Below are 12,200 nucleotides of genomic sequence, written 5' to 3'. Positions count from 1 at the left end.
GACGATAAATGTAGGGATACTCGGCTGATCTATGGGTATACAATTATCCCAAGCTACAAGAAAGCTTTACATTTTCTCAAAAAATATATAAATGCAACGGTTTTAATATGATGCATTACGAATGATATTCATAATAAATAAATGAATAAAATCCCCAAAAGGTAACTGAATATAGACGTTAAAAGAGACCCGAATATCATTGGAGAAGAAGTAATGTATATTATTTGAAAACAATTGTGAAATATGGCGGATTTTAAAAGACAGGATTTTACTGAAGAAGCAATGCCAAAGAAAACAGAAAACGAAAATAAATCCAATATACAAGATGAAGACAGTGAAAGTGCTGATGAACAACCACTTGACGTCGGAGAACATTATTTAGTACGACGATCTGATGATACTTGGCGTAAGTTTGTAGTACATAACCTTATTTTGATAACAACGCAAAACAAGCCGATCGTTAGGAAAAATGAAGGATACAAAAACAGTATCTATTTTAAAAGCTATTTCATGCAGAACTTCAAAAAAAACTGGATACATAATATTTTCTTCGTCTTTTTCCAGATCCTGCAGAAATTATTCAATCTAGGTATAATGATTTGGAGAGACAATATGAATATTATGTACACTATGAAGGTTACAATAGAAGATTGGATGAATGGGTAATAATTTGAAGTAAAATTGTGTTATTACTTCATTTTCAGTTTCATTTTTGTAGGTTCCTAGAGGTAGAATAATGTCATCTAGATTCAACATGACTGAATGTGGTCAAAAAGGAATGCTAGATATGAAAGTTTGGAAAGACAGACCTGTTATCACAGATTTATTATCTGATAATACTGACAGAAAGATCACAAGAAACCAAAAAAGAAGGCATGACGAAATCAACCATATTCAAAAAACGTAATAGGAAATAAATTGTACTCAAAATGTTTTCTTCTTATTTCACTTTCTTTGTAGATATGCTGAAATGGATCCAACAACTGCTGCTTTAGAAAAAGAACATGAACAAATTACAAAAGTTAAATATATAGATAAAATTCAAATTGGAAGATTTGAAATTGATACTTGGTATTTTAGTCCCTTTCCGGAAGATTATGGAAGGCAAAGTAAACTTTGGATTTGTGAATATTGTTTAAAATATATGAGATTAGAAAAAAGTTATAGATATCATATGGTAAACATTTAATTTTTGCTAATAATTGCTGTTATGGTTAATTTTACTATTTTAGAGTGAATGTACTCAACGTCAACCAGTTGGAAAAGAAATTTACAGGAAAGGAACATTATCTGTTTATGAAGTAGATGGTAAAGACCATAAAGTATATTGCCAAAATCTTTGTCTATTAGCAAAATTATTCTTAGATCATAAAACATTGTATTTTGATGTTGAACCTTTTCTCTTTTACATTTTATGTGAAGTTGATAAACAAGGAGCACACATTGTAGGATATTTCTCCAAAGTAAGTGAAATAATGTAGCACATTCATGTTATAGTGAATTGTTAAACACAACAACTTGCATAAATTAATGGAATGTGCAATATTGCAAAAGATTTTATGTGACATAAGAATTTCAATGTAAATACAATCTACCAGTGTAAAATTCAATAGTATATCACTAATTTATTAACCCATTAATGGCCAGAACTATCATGGTATATACATTTTGGAAAAAAGGTAAAACAAATCTATATATGGTAAGGGGTAGTTCAAGTATTACTTAACGCAATTTTTGAAAATTTTTGGATACCCCGCACTCCATATGTATTCCTTTCCCTTCCTAAATGTTACGTAACACCCTAGTAGTAAAAGTCACAATGAAGAGTGTTAATAGGTATACAAAATAGTTTAAAACTATTGTTCCTGTAAAGTTTGTGTTTGTACAAATACAATAGTTTTATTTTTTACTGGGAAAGACCAAATATTGATGAATTCTCATAAATTTCATGTTGTGTAGCAGGCGCCCGTGGAGAGTGATACCTTGCTTGCACTACTAATGAAGTATTTTATATTGTTCCGTCCATACTCTGTACAATAAGTAATATTGTGTTGTATTGGTATATATATTGTAATTTATGTATGGTATAATGGATGATGAAGTTTCTGAAACAATGTTTCATATTCTGAGTTATCTGAATCTAGATCAAATAATATTTAACAGGGTTATACATTTTATTAGTGGAGAGATTAGAAGATGTATCAGTCATACTAAGAACTGATACTGTATCTGGATATGATATTGTTTTCCTCTATTTCTTAAAATAAGTTTTATCAGTGATGGCTGATTTATAAAAAAACTTCATCTTCCAGCTTTGCCCCCCTTATTTTTCTCTGATATTTTCAGGCAGTGGTCATTATTTTTAAATCTAAATGGATCTGATAATACCTTCACAGCAAGCAACAAATACCACTTCTGGTTTTTTGGTTGCCTCTGACATCCAAGTAATCAGTTCTTTGACTTTACTTAAGAGCTTCACAAAATATTTTATTTTATTTGTTTTAGTACTGCAGATCTTTCGTGTATATCTACCTTTTCTCCTTGACATTGAAATTTGTGAAAAAACTGTCCCCTATCGACTCATATTGAAACTCAATTTGGAGAATTGGAGAATAAAAAAAATCTGAATAGTCTTTGGAAAAAATATATTTTAAACAAAAAAGATTAATAATAGTTTACAAATTGTAATAATTATGTATATATTATCATGTAATGGACGCTACAATAATTACAAGCTTTAGTTGTTTTGTTATGTGCCTGAAATTCGAAACGAAAATAAAAAACTTTACTTATTTTTGCACCAATTCGGTGAAAAAGAAGATGCAACTACCATTGATGATTTATACTGCAAGAAAGAAAAGATTAGGGGTGAAAAAAAAACCTAAAGTCACCCTTGGAATGCAACCCCTATAATTTATTTTGACTCAAAATAGAAAAAGACAGAATCAGTGTGAAATTCTAAGGAATCACAGAAGAGGCCATAAAAAAAACTTCATACATGCGTCTATGTGGTATGTGGTAATAATAAGATGCCTTCCATGGTAATTTGTGGATTTCTAATTGAGCTCTTTAGGACCAGGATTTGAGGATACTTTTCCATAATTTCTTAGCAAACCTTGAATCACTTTTCACATAAATGAATGATTATCGTCAAAATAACTGTATTCACGTGCCAAAGCCAAGCATTGGTTGTAGCAACATCAATTATCCAAAACGGAATTGGAATATACCATTTTTTTCCTCTTTTTGAAATATGATAATTGGCTACGTGATTATCCAGCTGGTCGAAACCTTCCTAAATAATTATAGTTTTGTATTACATTATGGTTGGGGGATATTTACCTTTATTTTTGGCGAAATATCTTTTGCATTTTTTCATTGGATGTAAACAAAGTTCATTAGACATAAGTGTCATAATAATTGTTATGAATTGATTTTTCCAGGAAAAGGAATCTCCTGATGGTAATAATGTTGCCTGCATACTCACTCTTCCACCATATCAACGTCAAGGTTATGGAAAACTTCTGATAGCATTCAGTTATGAATTATCAAGGCTAGAAGGTATGGTAGGTAGTCCAGAACAACCTTTGAGTGATTTAGGAAAGTTGAGTTACAGAAGTTACTGGAGTTGGGTCTTATTAGAAATATTAAGAGATTTTAGAGGAACCCTGTCTATCAAAGACCTTAGGTAAGTCTCTGTACTGTTATATCTGACAAGGATAAGTTTCCATTACGTTAATTTTGGAAATAATATTATTAAGTAGAACAAGAAATGAAAAATTAATTTGGATCTTAAGCTCATGATAATGAGTATTGTATTCTGATATTATTTTATCCCTTTTGGTGAACTCTCCTTTTTTCTGTTATTTTCAATTTAGAAGACAGTCTTGCTATTTTTTATCATATTGTTTTTCTATTTACTAGCATTACAACAACAATCACTATGTGATACACTGTTGATAACCAATTTATTGTTCTTGGAGACAGTTAGATAATTAATTATAATTGATAAAGGTTTACTTAAGGTGATATTAAAGATCAAAATTGTGACATGAGTTTTAAAATAACAAGTTAATTATCAGTCCAGTAAACAAAAAACAAGAGGGTGAAATCTATACACTGATAACTTTACCATTTGATTCTCCTCAAGTCTAACAAAAAATCCTATTCAATTCATTGAAATAGACTATTGTTTAATGATTGTCTTGGCGGGAGAGATTATTTTCTGCATATTGGCATATTTTTTTGTGATATTTTCTTGCAATCTGTTCATTAATGTACCGGGTGTCCCAATAAGAATGGTTTTCGGCCATATCTCGGGAACCGTTTATAGTACAGCTTCAGGAAAAAAAAAATTATAACAAAAGTGACCTCGAGAAAAACCTGGAATTAAATACCAAAAATTACTTAACCTATCTATGCAAACTTAGTCTTTTTGAAGAGAGCTCCTTTCTACCAATGTAAGAATTATAATTTCAAAACAACGTAATGAGTAAAGTATACGCTAGAGGACGCTATTTATTTATTTTTTTAAATCTAGCTATCCTTGAAAAATATTAAATGGAAACATGCCGTTTTAATTAAAAAATATAAAAGTAGACCAAATTAGCAACAGAATAGCAAAAACCGCATGTCTATATCTTTCTCGTACTACGAGATATCTTAAGAAATGAGTAAATTTTAAGCATTTTCCTTTAAACATAAATTACTCCGGTCTGACTGTTCAATAATAGTTCCAATTATTATGTCAATATTACTTATGCTGTCACCGGGAAACTGCTTTATGGAAGTTAAAATGGAAATATAACTTAATGTAAGTGACGATCTAAATGTCCTGTGACCAATAGTGCATATTATGCCGGTTAACCGTACCATCACTACTAAATGTAGCTTCGTCTGACCACAAAATACATGACAGTAATTGAAGGTCGTCATATACCATATGTAGTAACCAGTTGCAATAATCCAACCTTCTGTCGTCATCACGATCAACCAATTATTGATGCAGTACTATATGATATGGATGAAATATAAAAGACATACAATGTCCTATTAAATATCTTTCCGGAATGATAAATAAATTATTATGTTAACATATAACCATGCCTACAAATAATATTATGCGGGTATATTTTGCCTAAGTAACATATATTTTTACATCATAATTTACCTGTGTCCTGTCAAAATACGTTGAACGGTTGTTCTGCTTATTCCCAAGTCTCTCTTATTGCTCTAACACTTGAATGCGGGTTAAAATGCACATATGCCATAACATTTATTGTGTTTTCCTCTGAACGACTTCTGCCGCCGCGTCTTCTAAATACAGGAAGATTTACATTTCCAGTCGTTCTTAAACGGTGTATGGGTCGACGGTTTTTCTCGAGGTCATTTTTGTTATAAATTTTTTTTCCCGAAGCTGTACTATAAACGGTTCCCGAGATATGGCCGAGAGCCATTCTTATTGGGACACCCAGTTCAATAATAGTCATTGTTGATTGTTTTTCCTTTTGCCAAATATGCCACGTGAATTTCTAAATTGTGCCAGCTGATCAATGCTTTTTTCCTTGCTTTGAACAGCTATTTTCAAGTCCGCTCCACTCAATTGACTGCTGTTTTCTTCTAAATATATGCACAACACACATTACTTAGACATATGACTTTCGTCTTCTTAGGTTGTACCTCTTCTATTTTCCACATTAACTATTGTTATGCATATGAGATTACATATTAAATATTCTGAGTATTTAAGCATTTTAGACTTCTAATTGACGTACCTACAAGAATATTGGAGAGGAATGAATTGGTTATAAATGGAGAAGTTGACAAATGTTAATTTTTCATTTGTAATTATTAGTGTGTGTTATAGAATTGATGAAAAGTTATTACACATAGAAGGTTGTGGTTTCTATCATTCTACTGTGCTCCTATTTCAATCCAAATATTTTTATCTAAATAAAATAGTGTAGTTGAGTTATTTCAAAAATACAATGAACGATAAACATACTCATAGCTCATTAATTCTTAAAGCCAATGGATTGAGTCTATTCTTTCTTGATATAGAATATTTTCCCATGCTCATTTGCTGTATAAATGTAGTTATATGCAAATTGCATTAAATATACAACCTTTTCTACAGTTTAACTCAATTCCTATGTTTATTTTTTTTTTAGCCAAATGACTAGCATTAGCCAAACGGATATAATCTCAACTCTACAAAGTATGAACATGGTGAAATATTGGAAAGGCCAACATGTTATTTGTGTGACTCCAAAATTAGTAGATGAACATATAAAATCTAGCCAGTATAAAAGGCCGAGGTTGTGTGTCGATAGTAGTGCCCTGAGATGGACTCCAAGAAGACACGTTAATAATAAGATAGGAAAGAAGTAGTCTTTATTGAAAAAAATTCCGTTTACCAGTATTAACATTTCGTATAATAAAGTTCCAAAGATTTATTTAGAGAATTTTTTTTCCATATCAAGTTCTTTTAATTTCAATATTATTATTATATTATATTACAAATCAGAGCGTGATGATATCGCCAAGCTGGAAATAAGATGACTTATCTGTCGTAACAAATTTGAAAGTAGTGAATTATTTCTCTCAATAATTCAATACAACAAAGATAATATTTTACAATTTCTTCAACAATAGATATTGAATTCATCAAAGTACTTGAACTTCCTGAAGATTGATTCTTTTATGGCGTCAGCTTTGCTTTCTAGAAACAAGAAAAGTGTAGAAACCTGAAGTACCTTTAATTTCACGTCGATATATGTACTTTAAATCCAAATGAAAGACATATTGTACTAATTTCACATTTAATTTAATGAAATTATAAAGTTTTTTATATAAATTTGCCAACTTGATATATAGTTATACTAGCAGATCCATTTAAGGCTCTCAACTAGAACTACAAAAATTATTCAAGGTTGGGCGATCTGTGTTAAACATGTATTAAATAGCACAGGATCATGACGATTTGAGCTGCATGACATGAATGTATGTGCATCGGAGCAACAGCACAAGACGTCGACCTGGAAAACAGGACAGAAATAAAACACTGCAAGGAATACAAATACTTAAGAATGAAAATAACACAAGATAGAACAATCCACACATTAATCCAATAGAGAAATATACAAGCCAGAGAAGTTATCTATGATGAATGGAATATTATGGTACCAAACAATATCAAAAGCCAACAATAGGTCCTAGAGTGGACACTACAAGGGGAAAGGAGAAGAAGGTTCTTCGTAGTCTGCAGAGAGGGCATAGATAGGGATATGCAGGAGAGAGAACTAATAGAAGACCATGGCCAAGATGACTTTTTTCATTAATACTTTAATACGTTAGCTTTTACTTGGACTGTTTGTAATTATTGAAATTAATTATTTTGCTTACTTGTTAATCTATGAAATTTTCACAAGCATTTAGTAAATTAGTAAATAAAAAAGTGGTATACCTAATAGTTTTTTAGTAAGTCATTCTCATGATTTAATATTTTTCTCACAGCATACCCCGAACACTATATATAGAGAAGTTAATAAAATTTAAGTTTTAAATAATTAAAAAAATACAAAAATTTCTATATATTTATTGAGTTATAAAATCAAAAACAAATTTATTTTATCCATATTATATAAAGCAATCATAAAGAAATTGACATATGCTATACAAAAGTTGTAAAGAGTATGGTATATAATAAATTAATAAAGATAAAGTTTGCAAAAATCAATCAAACAAATGCGCTAACAACAAAAAAAAATATGCCAAACTTACAACCACTAGTAGTTGCAATTTTCAATGTGTTTAACGAGGGGGTCCGTGATGAGGTCCCGGGTGACCAGGATGATGTCCTGGGTGACCAGGATGAGGTCCTGGCCCATGGTGAACGGGATGAGGCCCTGGTCCATGGTGAACAGGATGAGGCCCTGGTCCATGGTGACCGGGATGAGGTCCAGGTCCGTGGTGACCGGGATGAGGTCCAGGTCCATGGTGACCGGGATGTGGTCCAGGTGGTCCATGATGAGGACCGTGTGGGGGTCCGTGAGGGTGGTGACTCATATTATTTTATAATACAATTAACGCTGATTAATAATTGATATTGTTTTTAACACAAATTTATAACTTGTAGACAGAAATATAATATCGATCCGGTTTTATTTAATTCAACTGTAATCTTATCTCCTTTATGGGGGGAGGTATGTTATTAATCATCATAGCTCTGCTTTTATTTTATATATACGGTAAGTAGAAATGTGTATGTGTAATAATTTTTATTGGTGGTGACGTTGTTTTTATTTTAAAATTGTGCAATCAATTATTTAATTATACTGGTATCTCAGAATTGTTGATTACGAGATCATTAGTAAATAAAAATTATATCTGGTCATTACCAAAGGTTAATTACGAGATCATTAGTAGACAAATACTTTTGGACAGTTTTTTAAAACCTATTGTATTAATTTTCGTTTAGTTTACACAAGAATGTTCCCTTAATAATTTGACTCGTTTGCTACAACTGATATGATGTTATGAAATTGCTTTATTATATTTATAAAAGAAAAATAGTAAATCAAAACAATGATTAGTGCGTGATCAGCACGTGAGCGTCCCCGACGAAACGCGACGCGGCATCGTTATCGGTCCAAATCAGTGGCGCCATAATTTACCACCAATAAAAAACGGCGTGGGAAGAACGCCGCATCGCTGAAAAAGGCGTTAGATGAGGTGTAGTACAGGGATGGCATCGTATAACCATACTGCAGTGAGATTGTTTATATTTGTTTGTTGCGTAATTTTCTTAAATATGTCTAACATGGAGTCAGATGCTCAAGAAGAGAACAAAAAGGACTCATTTTAACGCTAGCGAAAAACAAATGATTGTGAATTAATGAAATTTAAGAAAATGATGACAAGACTGATGATGACGTTATTTCTAAAACGGCAAATATTTTGGGAGTATTTTCAAGGTCATCTGATGGGGAATAAGAGAATGTACCACAACATTGTTTTCACGTCATCTACTCACTCCCAAATTTTTTGCATCAAGTCTCGCAACACCCTGTATATTTACCATCCATAAGGGAATTGACAACGTTATACAAAAGTTGTTAATTATATGGTACAAAATAAATGAATAAGGATGAATTTTACAAAAATTTATTGAAAATCCAGTGGAACAAAAGTTTTCTTTTCCATGTTTCCATCTTTTTTTCCTTCTTATGACAGTCCCTCGCTTCCTCCGTTCTCAAATCTCATCTAGCCTTCTCTTAACATTTTTATTTTAATCTTCCTATTTTTTTCCTTCTCCAACTTTTAGTACTCGTTTTATTCATCTGTCTTCTGTCATTCTACTTTTATGTTCCATGTGCTTAGACAATCAAATAGTTCTCTGTTTGATTTTCTTTTGTACGCTACATCTTCTCTAATTTCACCGTAAATCTTTACGCTTCCATATTTCTAGTTTATTTTGCTCTTTTCTATTCATTGTGCAGGTCTCACGTGCGCAGGTAAATGACCATCTTATTATTGTTTGGTTTATTCTTATTTCAGCTGTTCGTAATACATCTTTTAAAGTTAACATTCTTGCCCATTTACTGCTTTTCGCTATTTTGTTTAAAAACTTTTATTTATGATAGTGACTCCCAAATATTCAATTTGTTACACTTCTTCTAATCTGTAGCTATTTATAATTATATCGGTTTCCTCATTGTCTTCCATTACCATGTATTTTTTTTTGATTATCTATATTCTCTTGCCTTCTCTTCCAAAAGCTTAAATACCGATTTCAGCTAGTATGATTTCTTGAACTAAGTTGAAGAGGGTTGTTATAAAGGATCTCTGTGTCAGACTGACTTTTCCCTATTATAAATTCGTTAGAATTACTGCCCTCGAAAATTACTTCCAGTGGTCTCCTCAATTTATCTGGTATATTTAACCTCTCCATTGCCTTATACATTTTTTTTATTTCTTCATAAGTCTGTTTGTAATTGATGAATAAATAGCATATGCAGTCTTGGATTTTGTTCTTTAGTATTCTCCTATAACTGTTTGTACTCTCCTACATTCTCTCTTCTTTTCGGTTTTTAAGCATTTTGACCAGAATTAGTGTATGTTACGTGTTATTCCATCCACGGTAATTGTTGCATTCTTCTTTGTGAAATTTTTTAGGATTGGTATGACTAATGCCTTTTTCCAAGGCATCCTTAATTTTCGCTATACTTATGTCAGTTAATTGTTGTCTCCATATTTTAAAATTTCTATAGGAATATTATTGTCTCCTATACTCTTATTATTCTTCATATGCTTTAAGCATTCTGTCACTTCCTCTTTTGTTGGTATTGTTATAGCTAGATCTTCCTCTTTTCGCTTAGTTCTTACTCACTATCATTCCTTAATTTTTCAAAATACTGTGATTCTTCATTTAGCATTTCTTTATTTTTATAAGGTTCTTCAATTTTTAATAATTCCCTCCAAAAGTAAATTCTTGTTATTTCTTCACATCGGTTTAACATTCTCGCTTTATTATATTCCTTTTTATTTTTTCCACTGTTTTCTTTTATTACTTTTTGTCTGGTTTTATCTCTTTTTACCAGAGCCCGATTTCATTGTTTATCAAACCACTTATCATGTTTCTTTTTCTTGTGGCTTCCTAGTATTTTGTAAAATGTTGATGCCTATATATTTGGTAGATAATGAATAAGAAACATATAAACATACACGTGTTAATTCCAAAATTTTTATCGTCGTAAACCAATTTTTTTCACTACAAAATTGATAACCCATTAGTGTTAGTTTTATCTTGGTAACTTCAAAGAAAAAGAATTACTGTGTATATATACATATAATCACCCAAATGCTAGAAATCAATTATTTTGTATACTTGTATAATTGTCACAAGCAATTGATAAATCACTAAAGGCTGCTTGACATAATGCAATACAACGTGCAAGACTCTGTAAACAGTAAAAGTAAACAAATTCCTAACCTCAAATTTTATCTAATATTTTGTACCTAGTTTAACTATGAAGTAAGTTTTACGAAAGCCAGCTGATCTGTTAAGCCAAAAGTAACTAGATTGCAGCTTGCACTCAAAATAAATGACACAAAACCGATAATGTCAAGATCTTGCATGAAACAATCAGATTAACTTCATATGCGCACGCTTTTGATCAAGAAATATTGCGTCTTGCATATATGTAATACTTCTATATAGACAGTTTCTATAAATGGAAGCTGTTCCGACTAAGGAAGACAGAATAGCAACGATTTCTCCATCCTTCGAGGTTTCAGCTCGGTTCTGCGCACTCCCAAGCATGCGCAGTATAGATAAAGTGTTTTTTCCTACACCAATTGTCCATATAGGAGTATTACATATATGTTGCATTGCACTTTGTATTGCATCATGTCAAGCGGCGTCAAATAAAAAAAATTCTGTACCTGATAGTTTTCATTTTAGCCAGTCATTCAGGTAATATTTTTCTCATACTCTGTATATTATATTTACTAAAGTTGATAAAATTACGATACACTTTTCGCTTCAAATTCTCTATAGCAAACAATAAATAAAAACAGGAAAATTTCTATATATTTCAATAATAACTAAAACCAATTTTCATATTTTATCATATTATTCATAAGGTAAGTTAATGGTATAAAATAGAGATAAAATCAATATAATAAATGCGTTAACAACATAAAATTACTAAGAAAATTAGAAAAGCTTACAACTAACACTAGTAGTCGCTGTAATTTCCACTTTGTTTAACGAGGGGGTCCGTCATGAGGTCCTGGGTGACCGGGATGATGTTCTGGGTGACCAGGTTGCGGACCTGGCGGACTGGGATGAGGTCCTGGTCCATGATGACCAGGGTTAGGTCCTGGTTCATGATGATCGTGATGTGGTCCAGGTGGATTGTGAGATGGTCCATGATCAGGACTGTGTGGGGGTCCGTGGTTTGGCCCGTGAGGATTGTGACTCATTATTTTATAAATAACGCTGATTAACAAATGATTTGGTTTTCAACACAACAATATAACTTGTACCACGAAATATAAAATCAGTCAGATTCTATTTAACTTTAATCTTAGCTCAGCATTTATTTTTTATCGGCGGTAATCAGTAATATGTCATAAATTTTATTTTATTAGTGACGTGGTTCTTTGCTTAAAATGAGTGAAATCATTTATTGTAT

The 12,200-nt window shown here is 31.5% G+C and overlaps 1 protein-coding gene and 1 long non-coding RNA gene across 2 annotated transcripts; one reads left to right on the top strand and one right to left on the bottom strand.

The window, feature by feature from the left end:
• Positions 1 to 25: 25 nt before the first annotated feature.
• On the top strand, positions 26 to 6,464 carry LOC130891535 (histone acetyltransferase KAT8). The gene is made up of 7 exons (XM_057796355.1): positions 26 to 406; positions 565 to 662; positions 719 to 903; positions 961 to 1,177; positions 1,233 to 1,463; positions 3,444 to 3,688; positions 6,171 to 6,464. Exons 1-7 carry the CDS (start codon positions 244 to 246, stop codon positions 6,388 to 6,390), a joined length of 1,359 nt encoding a protein of 452 aa, XP_057652338.1. The 5' UTR covers positions 26 to 243; the 3' UTR covers positions 6,391 to 6,464.
• Positions 2,631 to 5,421, bottom strand: LOC130891536 (uncharacterized). Its single transcript, XR_009058912.1, has 2 exons — positions 5,171 to 5,421; positions 2,631 to 5,106 (listed from the first exon to the last, which is right to left on the bottom strand). It is a non-coding gene; the product is annotated as an uncharacterized LOC130891536 (long non-coding RNA).
• Positions 6,465 to 12,200: the final 5,736 nt, after the last annotated feature.

This window comes from Diorhabda carinulata, chromosome 3 (genome assembly GCF_026250575.1).
Source record: "Diorhabda carinulata isolate Delta chromosome 3, icDioCari1.1, whole genome shotgun sequence".
Classification (NCBI taxonomy): Eukaryota; Metazoa; Arthropoda; class Insecta; order Coleoptera; family Chrysomelidae; genus Diorhabda; species Diorhabda carinulata.
Note: the sequence above shows the minus strand (reverse complement) of the source record. Positions and strands in the feature narration are given on the sequence as shown.